The sequence below is a fragment of the Carassius gibelio genome, chromosome A21 (genome assembly GCF_023724105.1).
Source record: "Carassius gibelio isolate Cgi1373 ecotype wild population from Czech Republic chromosome A21, carGib1.2-hapl.c, whole genome shotgun sequence".
NCBI classification, from domain to species: Eukaryota; Metazoa; Chordata; class Actinopteri; order Cypriniformes; family Cyprinidae; genus Carassius; species Carassius gibelio.
The window spans coordinates 18527281-18546632 of record NC_068391.1 but is presented as its reverse complement, the minus strand read 5'-3'; the positions used below and the strand labels follow the sequence as shown (position 1 = coordinate 18546632).

The following is a 19352-nucleotide window of genomic DNA, read 5'->3' as shown; positions in this document are numbered from 1 at the left end:
GCCAGTTCATCCTTGAGTTCAGGGGACAGGGCATTGTGGAACGTTCCTCTCAGGGCTCATTGGTCCCAACTGCTCTCAGTGGCTAACGTGCGGAACTCAATAGCAAATTCAGCTACACTCCTTGTCCCTTGAGAGTTCTGAAGCAGCCTGTGATCAATTTCTCCCCCACTAGCAGGGTGATGAAAGACCCTCCTCATTTCAGCAATAAATAGGTCACAATTGTCAGTAAGCGGGGATTGTTGTTCCCACAAAGCCGTAGCCCAGTCCAGAGTTTTTCGAGTGAGCAGAGTGATGATGTATGTAACCTTACTGCTCTCCGTAGGGAAACTGTTTTGTGCACAGAGTGACAAAGCCCCGACATCTCTCAGGATTCCCATCATACCTCTCTGGTGCAGGTAGTTTTGGCTGAGACAAAAACCCAAGAACTGGAGGTGCGGGTCTCACAGCTGGAACAGTAAACACTGGAGAGGTTCGAGACTCAGTTTGTTCACCTAAGCATTGTAGGATCTTCAGTCAGGGTTTTACTGAAGGTTCCAAGTTCTCCAAAAAAACAAAAGATGAACAGTAACAAAACCAGAAGCCTAACAAACTTGACTTCCTAGGCAAGGATTACACACGATAGGTTAGCTCAAGACTGAACACAAGTTTAAGGAAGAGGCACACTTAAATGGGCAGAACACCAACAAGATAATGACCAGCAGGTGGTAGAAATCAATCCCTGGTTAGTGGTGAGCCAGAGAGTTCTACAACAGCTGGGCCACCTAGTGGATGAGAGAGTCATTGCACCTCATGAGTGACAGCGTCGACTAATGGTTGGGAGAGTCATTACATGAGCAGCAACTAGAGGCTGGAGCCTTACACAACTGTTTTGTTTTCCTTGTTCCTCAAAATAGCATTTATGTTCAGAAGAAAGAAACGCATTTAGGTTTAAAACCACTTTTGAATGAGTCAGTGGTGGTATAAAAATAAAACACTATGAAGAAATGAAAGACAGCTGACCGAATTTTTATTTTTGGCTGAACTCTTCCTTTAATGTTAATAAAACAACAAAACATAGAAAGATCACTCACTGCTCTTGACTGAAGAAATTTAATACAGCTGCTTTAGGAATCAGCTTATATAGTGTTTTAATTTTTATAATTGTTCATTAAATTTCTTGAATGCTCCTGTTAAATACACCTATTGTACCTAAAAATAAAGCACTGTTTGTTTTAGTTGTATATTATGAGTATTTGTAATGTGTATCTTTGTCATTCCTTTATCTTTGTTACTAAACAATTAGAACAAAGATTTTTATCTTTGTCCTAAATATCTGCCATTCTTTTTTTTGTTAACCTTGAAAGGCTTCTTCTTTATAATAGGGAAATTAGTTTGGCTGTAATGCTCAGAAAACTTGCAAAATAGTAAAACCAACATGATAAAATCATGAATCGTGATGCAATATGATTTTTTTCCATATCGCCCACCCCTAGCACGAAGTGGTGTAGGATGGATTGATAAATATATTGAGTAAAATGGATGGATGGTTGAATGACTTAATAGGTGGACTAACAAATAGATGGCCAAAAAGAAGTAGGCTGTCTGGATGTAAGAAGTGAGATATAGGTGGATACAAAGGTAAAGTTAAGGATGGATCAGTGGAGGATATTTGAATAGACAGATGAAAGAATGGACGGAAAGAAAGACATGAATTATTGCCTGATTGGCTTCAGTGCGACCATTTCTTCACTCCTATGCTCCTTCCTCTTCAGGTCATGCTCAGTGTTCTTTAGTTTGTCCGAGATGAGCCGCAGCTTGGACTGCATGTCATTAATGACGTCCTGGAGCTCTGCCTCTGATGGGAACTCACGCTGACATACGGGACAGCAGGGCTCGCCTTCCTCCGTCAGCTGACTGATGAACTGACTGTAGATGGCTGTCTCCCCCACCAGCATGGCTGCTCAGAAAAAAAAAAAATCCAGGCCAGAGATTTAGACACTGAGAATCACATTAAGAACATCTGAGAAAACTGGAGATGTTCTGAATTTGCATACATACAGGGTAATGCAACTGCTACAGACTACTTAATCTCAGCTGTGTGGGTAACATTAACATCTACAACATTAAAGTCCTCAGCCTGCTACTACATATCTACAGTTAATGCACTACTTGGTAAAAATGTTATATTATAAATACTAATTTACCATAAACCAGGCCCACACTGAATCTTCATCTGCAAAATCCACAAACTTGAGTGAAAATCTAAAGCCATCATTCACGAAATGCGTCCCCTGGCCCATGTGGGTTTGTGTAAGCTTTGGTATGAAACTTTAATTAATTTAATTCTGCTTACTTATATTAAATATTTTGAGTGGGTCTAAAAAGTTTTGTAAGAGCTGAACACACTTCCGTACCTCTCTGTTTTGAACACTTCTCCAACTCATCCTTCAGCTTGTTCAAGTCCGATTCAAAGTCCTGACTGCCACACACATTAAAAAGTCTCTCTTCATAACTGGCCAACTGCTCTTCCTTGTGTTTGATTTCTGCAGTAAAGTTTGTCTTCTTCTGTTCTACTGATGCAAGTTCCTTACTGTGAAACAAAACCAAACATTTCTGCTCAAGTTGTCAAGCAATGCTAGTTTCGTTTCATTTTTCATACTTTTCAAGCCTGAAACAGTGCAATGCAATCAAAGGACAAGTTTAAAACCTAAAAAAGATACTTTAATATAATTGTGAATTAATTCAACACTGTAAAAGACACTGTAAGTTGGAGAAAAACTGTACATTATTGTATATAAACACATGTTTTACTGTTCTTTTATTTTTAAACAGTTCATGTACTCTACTACAACCGCAATTCTTTTTTAAATTAGAGATGTTTGTCTAGACAGTCCTATTATGCTATGTCTGTGTAAGCAAAACGTCACCATTTGAATACTACATTGCGTGTTCCACTGCCCTAAAGATGAACTATTCTTCAGGAACCCGGAATCGAAACTGCGTATGTCTTGACGATATTACTTAAGAATGTGGGTGGTTGTGCAGTATTTTCTGTTATATCAAGGTCAGTGCTTGTGCATGTGTCCTTTATCATGTAGATGTTTAGATTGTGTTTCCTGCACAAAATATATTTAATCCTCACACTAAAAATCTGTGTTTATAGCATTCCCCATCTTGTTCAAATAAACGTCTACTATTATATACAAATGTTTGTTAAAAAAACAAATAGCTGAAAAGTGTGACAGACTTCGTTTCGCTGAGCAGTTCTCTGGTGGAGCTGATCTCTTTGGTTTTGGAGTAGATCCAGTCTTGTAGCTCTTTCTTGCTTGGGAAGTGTCCCAGCAGAGACACCAGCTCTTCATTATGTGTCGACTCGATCTTCTTCACTTGCTCCTCTTTTTCCATCTGGAATCCGAAAGCAGCAATAAACTATTCATTTTTTTGTTGTATAAAATTTTCACTTTCCCAGACCCATTCTGGCAAAAGAACTCATAATAAAGCTGCTATATATATATATATATATATATATATATATATATATATATATATATATATATACACACACACACACACAGTAAAGACCAAAAGTTTGGACACACCTTCTCATTCAAAGAGTTTTCTTTATTTTCATGACTATGAAAATTGTAGAGTCACACTGAAGGCATCAAGGGCTATTTGACCAAGAAGGAGAGTGATGTGGTGCTGCGCCAGATGACCTGCCTCCACAGTCACCGGACCTGAACCCAATCGAGATGGTTTAGGGGTGAGCTGGAACGCAGACAGAAGGCAAAAGGGCCAACAAGTGCTAAGCATCTCTCGGGGAACTCCTTCAAGACTGTTGGAAGACCATTTCAGGTGACTAGCTCTTGAAGCTCATCAAGAGAATGCCAAGAGTGTGCAAAGCAGTAATCAAAGCAAAAGGTGGCTACTTTGAAGAACCTAGAATATGACATTTTCAGTTGTTTCACACTTTTTTGTTATGTATATAATTCCGTATATAATTCCACATGTGTTAATTCATAGTTTTGATGCCTTCAGTGTGAATCTACAATTTTCATAGTCATAAAAATAAAGAAAACTCTTTGAATGAGAAGGTGTGTCCAAACCTTTGGTCTGTACTGTATATAATCTCTCATTTAGTGTTTCAATGTAAAAAAATTATGAAAATAGGACTGAAAAATGTAATCACTCTCACTTTATATTATAAACACTAGTATAAACACATTTTCTGTAGGAATTATTTTATATATTGCACAATCTACAGAAAAGCAAAAAACAATCATTTAAAAGAAATCAATTAAATTATATAGTCAATTTATAAATCATATCTAAATAAATCATAGGTTAAATAAATCATTTAAAGCAGTGGTGGCCAACATCGGTCCTGGAGAGCCACAATCCTGCAGAGTTTTGCGCCAACCCAAATCGAACACACCTGAACAATCTAATCAAGGCCTAAGTGTTACTAGAAAGTGACAAGCAGGACTGTGGCTCTCCAAGACCAACGCTGGCCACCACTGATATAAAGACATGTACTGACATCTAGGTGTTACAGTTATATACTGCAAGCAATGTGCTGGCATATGTATGTCATATGCAGGTCAGTTCTAATATTTCTGTTCAGATGTGCTACTGCCCAAAGACTTTTATTTTGTTTACGTTTGTTGCATTTGTTTTTTGGCATAAAAGTGAGGATTGACCACTAATTTGGCAAAAGAGTGATGGTGTGTGAGCTCACCTTGGTCTTTGTGAGCATCTCCATCTGTGTGCGTGCCACGGTGTGTGTGTTGAGCAATTCCATCTCCTGGTCTAACTTGCGCTGGGCCTGATCCAGTTTAGTTTTCTCCTTCTGTAGTTCAATGACCTCTGCCTTTAGACTGTCCACCATACAGGACTGCACGGCATTATCAAGCTCACGCTCCTATAGACACACACACTTTAAGAGATTAAGTTGAGTAAACCAATAGAACATTGATACAAATACATTTGCATGCTCAAAGCAAGTCATGTGTGGACTAGTGCAGTAGCGCAAGCCTAACCGCTTTCTGAAGTTCAGTGTCTAGCTCTTGTAGTCTGCTTGAAGAGCCCTCCAGTCTTTGGAGGTCAGACTTGATGTTTTCCAGTTCCTGTTGTTTCTTGGCTTGTATGTCTTTCTTCAGCTCAATGGTTCTCTCTAGACCTGTCTTCTTATCTCGGAGATCATCGATGCTTTGCTGCTTCTGTTCCTCTTTCTGCTGCATATCATGCTGAAACCAAATTAAGAAATTCTTACCAAAAAATGGCAGCATGTTACAATACTAATTTTGAACTTAGAGTTATTATAAAGTTTTACTCAAACCATACCATAGTTTGGTTAAGGGCCTCCGTGTCTTGGTCCAGTCTTTCTTTGACTTGTCTGTGGAAGCTCTCGAGGTGTCGCTCATTAAGAGGAGTCCGGTCATAACCCTCCAACTCCAGGGAAGATGCTAAACTCTTGACCTGGGTGTCCCTCTTTTCAATGTTTTGTGTGTGAATATTCGCCTCCGACTGCAGACAGCCTTCAAACAAACAAAACATTTATGATGAACACCTCTGAAAAATAATAAACTTTGTATATTCTGCTAAAAGACCATATGACCAAATTCACTTTGGTTGTTCTTTAATAAAAGATTTGCCATATATATATATATATATATATATATATATATATATATATATATAACTACCCTTGTGTGTTTGATGTTTGTAAAAAGTTGTTTTGCCATTCAATCAAAGGAGTAATAAACAGATAAATATTTGTTAGTAGCAACCCTAGTGTAACTCATACATGAACCTAGCAAAATAATCATGGTTTTACCAGGCTGTGTTTCAAACTAAAAGGACATAATTTTCATCTAGCGACTCTTTTAAACATTACAATCCACTACAATCCACGTTTGAGGGTATTTAGGAAACTGATGTCCACAACTGATGACCACCTTGCTCAAATAGTAGTTTAGATTTGATGGGATTCATCCCCTGGCACTCTTGGCAAGCCTGTTCATGCTCACGCTCGCACTCCATTAGTTTATGTTCCTTCTCCTTCACAGTCCTCTGGTGGTTCTGATACATGTCCTGCAGCTGATCATCTGAGCCCTGAAACACCTAAAACAGCACAATACAGAATCAGCGTTCCTCAATGAATGAACAAATGGTGTGGCGCAAGGCTTTGTCCTGGGCCTCTCGCTTTTCTAGATATACAAGCTCCTGTTAGGTGATATTTTTAGTAAACTTGGTTTTAGTTTAACATAATAATTCAATAATAGATAAATATCTCTCTTCTTTAGTACAATTAAAAGCTTTTGAAGAAATCTTCAGATGGGAAAGAGGGTGAAATGAAATCAAGACATGACTCTGACTGAAACTGAATTGAAAGATAAGCATGCAAAAGCAAATCCCTTGTTTCAACATCAAAAAATCAACATCAAATAAAAAGCATCCATTACTGAACATCCTGTACATGTTTTCTATGCAAAACACTTCCTCTGCTTTCAAACGATCATTATCTGGCTTTTATGACTAATACTGATAGTAGTGAAACTTTCACAACTGATGAAGACTGTACTTTTTTGGTTTTGTTTTTAATAAACTTTGGTTACCCGCTCCATCTTTTCCTCTAGTTCCCGGTTATCATCCTCCATCTGTTTCTTCCTGCTGTCCAGAGCTTTGATGTCATTATCCAACTTCATCAATTTGCTGAGGCTGCTCTCTATGCTTTCCAATTCATTCTGAAAATATGGAGAAGGTGTTTTTGTTAAGTATACATATTATAACTGCATAGGTCTGTGGGCTAAAATTCAACTGATGTGCAGTAACAGATATGTATTTTGACCATTTCAGCTCTGATTGTGGATTGTATCATAATGTGTATAGCTTCCATTTTTACACTGAAGTCATGTTCTGTTTGGTTCCAAAGTTTCAAATAAATAATAATTATATTTAATAAATACATAAATAAATTAATTAAATTAGTTATCTCTAACTTTTAATTTGTAAATAGGGTTGCAAGAAGGGCAAATTTCTGGAAACTTTCCCAAAATTTACAAATGTTTTTAAGAAAAAAAAAAGTTTCCAAAAATTCAGGATTTTTTTCTGGAAATATTCAGACTCTTTGCAACTCTATTAGTAAATAATTATCTGACCAGATTATTAAAAAAACAGAATTCCTTAAGTGTTACTTTAAATCCATGAATGTGTTTATTAAAAAATATACATTTTTGTCCAGCCAAAGATACTGTGATATATGCCTCAACTATTGGTGCAACAGTTCACATAAGTCAGGGTTTGATACAAATATTTGGGGTTGAGTTCGGTACAACAGGAATTATTATTATTATTATTATTTTTTTTTTTTAAAACAGTAATACATACATGTAGCATGAACAGTTGATTTTAATTGATTTAAAGGGAAAACAGAATGGTCTGACTTTAGATTTGTGAAATGATGCTACATAAGACACCTGCACAAAACAAAAACAGCAGACGGACTGAATGAAAATGCTAATTTATTCTCTGACAGCAGGTGGTGCTTATGGAACAGCAGCAATAGTTTCCTTGGTTACTGCTGTAAACAAAACAGCTGTGCTTATAAGCACTACTTTAATATGCATTATATAGAGGTAAGCAGAAAAGAAAATGGCATCAAAAAATTTCTATAGACCTTTCATAGATACATTCATATGAACCCCCACATATTTGTCTTCCTATATTTAGAGTGTCAAGAACAGTGAGCTTGATCTGCCTGGAACATCATTTTCTCCTCTTTACAGACTTCCTAAAACTTCAACACAGATATAATTTTGGGAAATGATTACAATGCATTTTGTGTGCAATTCAGGAATAGAGAAAAGGAAAAAAAATGGTTCTGATTTACATCTGGTCAAACTGCATTTCTAGAGTTCTGATTTAAAAACATCATAAATAATAAACAGGTGGTTCTTCATGCTCTTGCTGGCCATCTGAACTGCTCGCTCTTGTTTTGTATTGGTGTGTTCTTTGTGTCTCACCTCCAATGAGTCCATCTGACTCTTGATGCATTGGACACTCTCTTTAGAGGAAGACAGCTGAGCCTCTTTAGTGGACAGCAGCTCTCTAAACTCTCGCGCTTTTTCTTTGTTCTGTTTCAGGTACTTGAGCTCCGTCTGGCAGGTTTTGACAATGATGGTTTGCTTCTTCCTCAGCTCCCGCAGTTTGTCCAACACCTTTATGTACCTTCAAGCAAAGGTTTTGGTTATTTTCAGCCATTCATCTGTGATGATACCTTAACATGCGCAAAAGACAACATAGGACAAGCCAGTGTTAAAGAAAATTAACTGATTAACTACAGATTTAGTTTAACAGGGTTTTAACATATAATACATTTCAGTTAGGCTGGTCATCAGTATATTTGTATGAATAATTACACAGACATTATTAGTGGGGTTTCACAAATTAATTCAAGAATGAATCTTTCATTCTGTTTCAATCGTAAAAATCAATATATATATATATATATATATATATGGATTTTTTTTTTCTCAGCTAAGCAAAGATTTAGTATCTCTCCAATAACACATAAATAAACACTCATTTATCGCCACCTACTGGTGTAAGTCTACAGAATTAGAGCTATGGAGTCAAAGTTTTGTTGGCATGGTTGTTGATCATTTACAAAACATACTATATATTGTGTAGATATTAAAAGAACTAATTTTCCTAGATAAAATATATTTCGAGATAAAATCCTGCCTAGTTCATAAAAAAAAAATAATTATTGTAAGAGGATGTAAAATGAAAACTAAACTATTATGCAAATTGTGGACCTTGAGAAAAAAAAAAAACACCTTACTTAAGGAATGAAGCATCAGAGAGAAATCTGTTGTCCAGATAAACACACCTTGTGGCTGAGAAAATCTCATCAAACTTCTGCTTGAGGGCCTTTCCTTCACTGAGAGGCCAGTTGGACTCTTCTTGGTGGCAGAAGATGACATGGTTGATAACAGCCTTGGAGACGCCCAATGCTGAGATCATCTCACGGTCTATTTCAGCACAATTAAGGATCGGGCTCACTTTCCGTCCACGCCTGACAGCAAGAGAGGTCAAGGCATATTAACATCAAACATGGTCCTTCAAATAAGGACCATAATGTACACATTTCAAAGGCCAAGTAGGAGTCAAATTTGGTGGCGTGAGAAATTTTTTTTTTTGAAAGAAAACGTTGAAAGTAAATTCCGCACACATTAAATCGATCAGAAGTAACAGTAAAAAATTTTTGTTACAAAATATTTTTATTCCACATAATTATTATTATTTCTTTGTATTCATTAAAGAATCCTGAAGAAAAAAAATAAATAAATGTGTAATTCTTGTCACATGAAATCTTGAGTGGAATACTTGTGACACTGAAGACTGAAGTAATCACTTTTGCAAATTCAGATTTGCCATCGCAGGAATAAATTATATTTTAAAATATACTCAAATTTAAAACAGCTGCGATAATATCTCACATTAGAACTGTTTAACTGTATTTTTTATCTAATAAAGACTTTGTGAGTGTAAGAGACCATTTATAAATATGTACAAAATCTTACAGACCCCGCATGTTCAACCTACTCAATGACACCACCATGAGATTTAAACTCAGCTTTCTTGCCCTTCTGTATGCTTTGCATAAACCTCTCGATTGCCACAGGATCGCCATTCACGTCTCTAAAATGGAGTCTGATCTTTGCTTTTACATCTGTCTCATGAACATCCTACAACAGACCAACATAAAAAAAAAAAAAATAAAGAAAGTGACGTGACATATAAAGCCCATCCAAAGTGCACACACACAGCAGTGAACACACACCTGGTGCTGTTAACACTATAAAAACAGTGTGAACCCTCCCAGCTCTAGCATGGACAATATGAATTAATGTTTGCAAGCTTGCAAAAGTTGAATAAAAGTCCGTTCACACAAAGGACAATAACTAAGTTATACAAAATTATTCTGTTAAGATAATACACACCACACCACAACTACAATGATAACGGCATAGAGGAATGATATCTTTAGAATCACCTTAAAATTGTATTTATTTATTTTTTCAGCTGAAAAAAAAATAAATCATTGACAGTCAATCAGAATCCATCCTACTTTAAAGAGCTTGAGCATTTAGAGTGGCTATTTATAATAAACAGATCTTTATATAGTTATGGTGGAATGGGCCTAAAGATAAGCAAATCTGCGGTTTCTTTATCGCATTACTCCTGTCAAGCACCTACTTTTGGATCATGGACAAATGTGTTTTCTTTGCTTCCTGGTGGAAAGACTCCTGAAGTTATGTACTTGAGACACTCAATTATGGTCTGCAAAGTCATAAAAAGAAATGTTTCATATATTTGACATAATATATATATATATATTTTTTTTAGAGCTTAATTACATTATTTTTGTTAAGTATAATTTAAATATAAACACACTGTTAACAACAAAAAAAAAAAAAAAAAAAATATATATATATATATATATATATATATATATATATATATATATATATATATATATATATATATATATATATATATATATATATATATATATATATATATTTATAAAATATATAAATATAATATTTATTTTGTATTGCTTATGTAATACTTCAAAATAAAAGCATTTTTTTTTTCTTTTTTTTTTTTTTTACATTATATCAGCATAAAGACAGGAGTTTACAAACCGTTTTTCCAGCTCCATTAGGTCCCACAAGGACCGTCAGAGGCCTGAAGAAGGTGATCACTTGTTCGTCTTTATCCTCAACTCCAAAACTCCTTACTCCCAGGATATTCATCTTTTCAATCTTAGACATTTTGGACCAGTTCTTTGACTTGTAGCCTTGAAATTATATACAATTAAGTGCAGTGAAAATCCAGTGAAGTTAAATATACTTGCAAGCAGCAACTATGGGACCAAGCACTACAGAAGCAAGCATCAGACAAACTGCAGAAATGGCAGCCATTTTAGGATGATTGTAGTCAAAACGGCTGAAACCCCAAAAATACAACTCTGGTAACATGATTTATTGGCTTATAACTTTTGACCAATAAGTTGGCCCTGTTAATAAATCGATGTGGTTTGTTTTGTGTAAGTTGACAATGGCACACACAAAGAAAGCATTGCAGAGATACAGTCTCAAGTATCATTTCGACATCATGCCTCAAATTCTTGTTGTAGTATGTGGAAACGGTTTTGTCTACCAACACAAAATTCATTTTTGTCAGAATGGTCTGAAGATGGTATGGTCTGAAAAATCACACCAACGGTCATGGAGGAGTTCGAAAAAATAGGTTTTTAAAGAGAATGAGGAAGTTTGGCTGACTATGACAACATTGGTATCACTGCCAATCTATTAATACCAGTCTCATTACAATAGGCAAAAAAACACAGAAAGCTATTAGCATTTATTAGAAATTGCATAATAACTTTTGACCACAAGGTGAAACTGTCTCAAAACTTAAAAAGTATTTTCAGGGCAATGTCTCAATGGCACATAAAAAGTTGCATAATGGTATACCATTGCAGTCGTAAAATATAGTATTTTATATTATAAATATCCATTGTAGTCAATGGCAATTTCATGTTTTGTTCAATTATAGCACCATCAAGAGGCACAATTTGTATGTATCCTTAGAGTGTGCTCATTCATATGTAGGTATGTCACATTTGGTGAAAATATCTCATTTTGTTTTGGAGTTATAGGAAGATAGACATTGATGGCCAACTTTGTTTACATTTGCTTGCCATTTACAATCAAGATTTTGGCAAGTGCGCATTATCATATAGCTGGCATACTAGGATTCTGAATTCTCTATGGTGGTTTCGTGTCGATCGGAGTAAGCCATTTTCCCAGGATGGGTCCTTGCCAGGATTCAGGGTATATACAGCAATCCTTAAGTTAAATTTACTACTTTTTAATACCTTTTTTACTACCTTCAAAATATTTTTTAAAACCATCACGACACTGAATTGCAAGTGTTAATCAGCGACCTTTCTATTAATTACACAGATTTTGACATATATAACATACAAAAAAGAATAGATTTAGAGTAAATAGCTTCGTAAATAAAACTTAGTAAATAAAATAAAACAAACTACATAAAATTTGCAATGGAGAGAATGTATAGTTCCAGCACACTGGCTGGCATTCATTGCAAGTTGATGCATTACAAACGGGCATCTTCTATGAACTGTTGCGGATTTTATGAACTGTTGCGGATTCAAAAACTGCGCCACGAATTTGCGGCAGTGGTGGTGGAGGTGCAGCCGCGCAGACAGCTGAGATTGGTAGAATTAACTGCTCTCTCCGAGCACGCATTCCATTTTTATGTTTAGTGGATTTTATATGCGACCGAAGTGCGTTAGCTCCCATCCAGTTGACATTGATGTTTTTTTTACACACCGAACAATAAGGCTTCCTGTTAGTGTTGTCACGGTACCAAAATTTCAATATTCGGTACCGATAGCCGTGAAAATCCACGGTTCTCTGTACCAATTTCGGTACCAAAGCAAAACACAAAAATATGCTAATTAAAAGAAAAAAATACTTTTTACTTTTTACACTAAAAATAAAACCAATGCCATTCTTTATACTTATTGTGTTTAAAGTTTTTCTACGAGTTATATAATTATGAAAAACAGTAAACAAGTTTCACCCAAATTTAATTTGTCTTTTAATTTATGAAATTTTAACATTTTATTTTTGGTAAATAAAGAGGATTTGCTATTAAAATTAAAACATGGAAGAAATATTGTGATTTATTTCTTCAAAAAATAAAGTTTTTTAATTTTTTTCAACAGTAGTAGCAGTATCACATACATTTTACTAAATAATAGTAATATTTCTAGCATAATGCCCTTACGTAAAAATTTACTTTTAGGCCTAATGAATGCATATTTGTCATTTTAACTGAACTTAAGACTGGTGGTGATGCTTAAGATATTTTTGGTCATTGAGGGTTTCTGTAACAAAATAGTAATAGATCAAATTAATTATTATTAAAAGATAATACTACTACTAATTCTACTATCATACTAATGTATATACAATGCACTATGAATTGATGAGCTGCTGGGTTCATGAATATTAATCACGTTGTCAGCGTTCGGTCAAACTGATTTGCTGAAATCAAAACAGGGACGGTACTAAATCAGCGCTAGCCAATGAAATTGCCATTTGCGCATTAGCTCCACCCACTACCAGATAAACCGGTATGTCTTCTGCTTGTTCGAAAATGAATATGAATAATTCTAAATGAACTCCGTTATTTTGACAGGAGAAGACAACAAAGAATAGTTTACATATAGCGTGTCGATTCAGCGTGGTAAGACTCTCGCTCTCTCTCTCTTTGCATGTGTGAGAAACAGCGCTATCAGTAAATCTATTTGAAAACTTGCATTTGCCCATGAAGACGACGATGGTTGTCCAGTCTTTGAAGATATGCCTTGAAGCAAGTCTAAAATAAAACGGAAGCCAGCCACTTCTGTTGAGCGCGCAGTGTTCTGAGATGATGCCGAACGACCACTGAATATGACGTCAGCATCAAACATACGTTGAGACGGAGACAAAAGATCTTTGATTATCTGCCCAGATATGCTAAAGCCCATATTTAAACGAACTGACGCGAACGCAGATAGAATTTCAATCAGAATAGGACACCTGATAGTCTGAAAAAATAATACCTAATTTGGAAAAAAATAATACCTCTGAGACCACATTTAACACTTTTAATGGCCTTAAATTTGACTATTTTGATTTATCACTTTTTAATACTTTTTAAAACCCCGCGGACACCCTGAGGATTTTTGTATTGCCTAAAATATCCAGATTTTGGCTGTTTTTGCTGTGAAGATCGATCATTGTATGACATTCATAAGAGCTATAGAGAGCAGAGCAGACTGCTCCTTATGCATTCAAATCACTCTCTTGGTACTATGGTGTCATACAATGATCGGTGCGCAGCGACGCTTCAAGTTGAATAAACAAACAAACACCTAACATACGTGTATTTGCATTGCTTTGATCATTCTCTGTAGATCTCACCTTCTCACACTCCACGATTGGTTGATTATGTACCATACCTGCATGTTATTGGTCAAACTACTTTGGATATTTTAGACAATATAGAAAGTAGCTATGAAGTTAATTTAAGGCCAAAAAGATTTGCAGACACAAGGTAAGAGTTGTGGAAGTGTACATAAGAATTGCAAGCATAAATTAAATTTGAAATATAATCAAAATAAAATAATTTCAAGCGTAAGAAAAAAAAAATATTTGCAGCATTTTACTGTTACTCATGAGAGTAATTCAAGTTTTGTGAAACTGCAGCTTCATGCTAAAGCTAAATAAATATGCATTCTTCTGACTTCCATTTTTTGGCACTTTGTTTTCACCAAAAGATGGTCAAAAGCACAGCATGTGATTGCAGTGATTACAGTGATTTGCAAGTGAAAACAACCGTTTAAAGAACTGCACAATGGATGCGAATGTCTAGACAACTGTTTGTGCAGGTGGGGTAAAAAGTTCTGGAAATAAACCGGTATTTACAGCTCCATCTTTCTTTTCTCTGCGCTTACAATTTTGACACAATTCTATCACTATAACTGAGTTTTGTAAGCGTTAAGGGGAGGGCGGGTCCACCACCTACTTGTAGCCAATCAAATGAGGCTTTTGCTGACTCTCTATTTACTCTTATCTGATTGGGTCAATAAACAAATCTGCCAAAACATTAATCTTAATTTCGTTCCGGATCGTTCTTGCTGTCAGAATGGTACTTTTAATGTACACAGTCTACGAGTAAATATACAATAACTTCATTAGAATATGATACTTTTTAAGTTGTGTACCATTAGACCAGACTCCCATGTGTTTATACTGAATTGTTAGTTGGTGTTAACATTATTAGATTGGTTTGACTTTACAGACCATGTCTCTGTTTATGGAAACACTCAATTGTATATTTAGAGATTTTGGTATTGATTTTGATTAATTTAATGTAACTGATCAAGCTACTATATAAAAAGCCAGTATGAGCAACAAATGCTTTCTTTGTATGATTTATATTTTTATTATGTACAGAGCTAAAGTCTGGTGGTTAAACAATGGTTTACAGATGATAAATGGTGCATAAGTTTCCACTAAGTTAGAGATAATGAACATTTTTATAATATTTAGTCAAATCCCCTTAAATTTCAACATTGTAAAGTAAAAAAAAAAAAAAGTATATATAGAGGTTGCATTTCAGCCCAATCCCAACGGCCCCCGACCGATCCATCAATTAGTGATGAAAGAATTGCCGCGCTGGTGGAAACAACATGAGACCGTGCTACTGCGACTGTCAAGATCGCCTCGACAGTGTTTTCCTGCAGCCGTAGCAGTGCCAATGGTGCAGCTGAACAGTTCTGCGTTCAAATACAGGCAATAGGCTTAAGCTTGTCGCAAAGCGCCTGCAAAAGTAATTACCATACATGTGACAGGGAAATAGTAAGGAGACATTTTAATCATTTACTAATAAACTAGTGTTTTCTGAGTCTCTGTCGCAAGGATGAAGTTGCCAAGCCTGACTCGCCATCTTCTCATTAGACGCGCCTTTAGAGAGAAGTGCATCTTTACGGATTATAAACAGTTTTTGTTTTCATTGTTGATATTGTGATTGCACACAATTAGACCCTTTGCAGTTACGAAAGATGGATTACTCTTACATTTCTGAGCAAAAATGATGGTGTATCCACTGAAAAAATGCAAGTGATCACGCTGGTGCCTCCATGTCCTGAAGCATAAACTATTGGATATAGCGCACATTTATCGAGTCTAACGTTTAAACATTGTTATATGCTTGAACTCTTTAATAGCTATAGATTTTATTTTAGGAAAGTCGTGATGATTTTAGAAGGCTAAATTGATCAAACATGGGCTCACTGTCTGCCGCTGGCCACTTGGTCTTTACTTAAAAAAAAAAAAAAAAAAAAAACCCTGAAACTTATATTTAACAAAATGTACAAAAAAAAGGCTCCAAAATTATTATTTTTTTTATTACCTTAACTAAATTAAAAATTAAACGAAATATAATCACTTTGCTATTACATACAAACTGAACTATTTTAATAGCTGAACCAGTAGTATAAGCTGTTTAGGGACTGTTTAGCTGTTCAACTCAGACACTAGAGCATCCCTTCATTCAGACACATTGGAAGAACTGATCATAATCAGTGTAGAGGGGCCAAGTCTGGAAGATTGTGCTGCTAGAGAGAGTGTGGCTAGCTGGTTTAGCCAAGGCCAAGGATCAAGAAGGCCAAACCACAGGAGTTGGTCATCCGAGGGGCATGTGACTGCAATGGAGGATAGCCATGAGATCTTCAGTTTGAAGCCCTTACAACACTTAATTTAGATGTTCTTTTTATTTCATTTATCTTGAGATGTTTTAAGTTTACTGTGGCAGAGGGGGGGCGTGGTTTAGCGAAGTCTGCAGCGGGAGAGAGGATCAGGAGACGAGCGGTAAGTGAGTGGTTTGGGCAGAAATTATTATCACCTGTTTCTTGTTCTAGTAATTGGCGTGGAGAGGGTATAAAACGCCAGGAGAGACGGAAGCAAGTGAGAGAGAGTGGGACTGCTGACGGAAGCCGAGACCGGAAACCGGAAGCCGGAAGCCGGAAAGCGAAAGCACCAAGTGAACGCAGCAAAATAGAAGTCACCATATGGTGTTAGGAAACGTTTGATTTATTTTGTGTTAATAAATATACATCAGCAGTCCAGCCGACCCCTTGTCCTCTTCCTTACCCACACGAACTCACAACATTTACCTTTAAGCTCAGTGAAGCACTTTAAGCACCAACACTTTTTCAGTAAGTTACATTTATTGTAGAATTGTGCTTCAAATAAAGAACTTTATGTTGACCAGATTGTTAGTTAATCATTTAGGCTACAAGTCAATATTATCTATATGGACAATGAACAGATTTTTTTTTAAGTGAACATTTAAAACTGCAGTGTTAAATGCGATCCGGTCGAAAATTTGGGTGCACCTGACTTTTGTGCTGGTGCACCGAAGAAAAAGTTAGGTGCATCACTGCAGAAAGTTAGTCTTGAGCCCTGTAAGAGTAACAGTAAAATGCTGCAAATATATTTTCTAACACTTGAAACGCGATTTACACAAAGCTTATCCTGCGCATACAAATTTAATTTACGCTTACAGTCTTAGGTACACTTCCACAACTCTTACCCTGCGTATGCAAATATTTTTGGCATTAAATTACCTCCATAGTTCTATGGGCTGCCATAGACTCGCGGCGGAAGAATTAGAAGGAATAATGCTAACGGATACAATATGTGCCAGTTGCACCTTCGGTGCTTGGCCCCTAATTAAAGTTAGATAGTACAAAATAACTACTTAGACAAGGGGCATATGCAGGTTTATAATACATCCACATAATAATTATGCAGTTGTTCTAGAATGCTGTAGTTCTAATAAAGGTGTAAAAAACATTAATATAGAATAGCATAAAGTTTAAATAAAATACCTCACACAGGATATATAAAGCCGTAAAATCCACGTAAACAGAAGTTCCGGTTTGTTTTGATTGCACGCACTCATATGTTTCCCGTGACGGCGCAGTGACGTGCTTCCGCATTAAACTAACTGTCACATAAAACTACAAATCCCAAAATGCACAGTGGTGGTTTTCTTTTACAACGACTACGTTAAATACAAGTAATTCTATTTATAATCACATAATATTGGAAAATAAACGATATCCACTTGTTTGCTCCGAAGCCACAGCTGTGGTCATAAAGTGCAATTTAATTTAATTAACTTGCCTTGATTTTACTGAAATAATACAGCTGAATAATCAAAAATGGTATTTTGAAGTAGTAGCTCAGCTCATGAAAACATTTGAAATTTTTGTCATAAGATGCAACTTTTGAGGAAAACGCCTAGTCAATTAATCAATATTAAACACTGACACTACCAAAGTTAGGTTTGTAAATATGGTCCTGAAAAACATTAAGCATGTGTGAAGTGGTCAGACTGTTTCACTCTTCAAGGATTTCAAAGGCTTGAGGTGGACCTGCAGACTTCCCCACACAATCGCTCAGATCTGCACAACCTTCCTTCTCATGCTGATTCTTGGCTGTAAGTACTTTAAGCTGGATCTACGTGATTTAATTTAATCCTGGCAATTTGAAGCCAGTGTAAAGTTTGACGCGTGTTCTTTGCTGGTCCGTGCAGTCACATTTGAAATCACGGTGGCTTGTCAAAACGACAAAATGTCGTTAATTTGCGACAATTTATTCTAATTTACTATTTTTTTTTTTATCCAATTACAATCAGCGTGATTTTGGCATAGTCTGCTGTTTATATTCACATTTATCTGGAGAGCAGATACCTCCATTGAATGTTTATTGTCGCTGTTATACCACATCCGTCCACTGCGTGGCGGTGTTTCGCTGCTGTTGGATAAGTGTAAGGCTGTTCAGTGTAGTTCTAAGTAGGTTGCAGTTTTTCTAAGTAGGTTTATAGAAAATGGAGATTATCAAATGGCACTTAACATGAAAAAGAAGAGGCACTATATATTTAATGGCATTTATTTATGGCAAAGCTTAATTTTCAGCAGCCATTAGCAAAAAGGCATTTTAAATGGAACATAAATTTGAGTAATACACAATATTACTGTTTTTATTGTATTGCTTTATCAAATAAATGCAGCTTTGCTGAGCATAAGAGACATATTTTTAGATTTTCACACACACACACACACACACACACATATGTGTGTGTATGTATTATTTATTTATTATTACTAATACTGTATGTTGTTTTCCTTTGTAGCATTGCAACAGATGGGTAAGGGGGATGACGCTATACGTGAGGCACTTTATCACCTTCGAGACCTCATGGATTATGCACATCTCTTAAAATTTGTATGTACTATGCTTTACGAACATATTCATGACATCTTATTTTCTGCATTTACACTATTAATAATCATTCATTTCTGCATCCTTCAAAGAACTTGAATGTGATATACATACCGAATGTGCACATTGACAGCGGGGAGGTGAGTTTCCGGCACACACACACACAAAAAAGACATTTGTGTGTCGAGATCCCATATACTTGAGCAAGACAGGCCTGTTTTCTTGCAGATGTGCAGCTGTAAAGAGTTCATTGCTCAAGAGCTTCTGAAGACATTAGTTTCAGCAGAAATCACCGGTCAGGACGCTGCTGTTGAACCACGCACAGCCCTCAGACTCTTACGGCACAATATCAGATTTCTCCTCCAGGATTCGGTAAGTGATTTCTCTCAGATGTGTTTTGGAAACTGGCCCAATGATATATTCAGG

The 19352-nt window shown here is 36.0% G+C and overlaps 1 protein-coding gene across 5 annotated transcripts in view; it reads right to left on the bottom strand.

Moving 5' to 3' along the window:
* LOC127942197 (DNA repair protein RAD50) overlaps window positions 1–17628 on the bottom strand; it is a 32516-nt gene extending 14888 nt beyond the window's left edge. For 4 of the 5 annotated variants that reach the window (XR_008149279.1, XR_008149280.1, XM_052537857.1 and 1 more), the window contains exons 1-14: window positions 17528–17628; window positions 10695–10849; window positions 10243–10326; window positions 9589–9731; window positions 8873–9058; window positions 8004–8208; window positions 6597–6725; window positions 5937–6102; window positions 5323–5516; window positions 5019–5225; window positions 4718–4900; window positions 3227–3384; window positions 2394–2569; window positions 1699–1936 (exon numbers count right to left, since the gene is read on the bottom strand). Coding sequence is in view for 3 of the 5 variants with exons in the window: in XM_052537857.1 (XP_052393817.1) it covers window positions 1699–1936; window positions 2394–2569; window positions 3227–3384; window positions 4718–4900; window positions 5019–5225; window positions 5323–5516; window positions 5937–6102; window positions 6597–6725; window positions 8004–8208; window positions 8873–9058; window positions 9589–9731; window positions 10243–10326; window positions 10695–10823 (2198 nt within the window). In the remaining 2 variants the exon portion in view is untranslated. Of the gene's footprint in view, window positions 1–1698; window positions 1937–2393; window positions 2570–3226; window positions 3385–4717; window positions 4901–5018; window positions 5226–5322; window positions 5517–5936; window positions 6103–6596; window positions 6726–8003; window positions 8209–8872; window positions 9059–9588; window positions 9732–10242; window positions 10327–10694; window positions 10850–17527 lie in introns of those variants that run through there. The other variant, XM_052537859.1, reaches the window with a different exon arrangement.
* Window positions 17629–19352: the final 1724 nt, after the last annotated feature.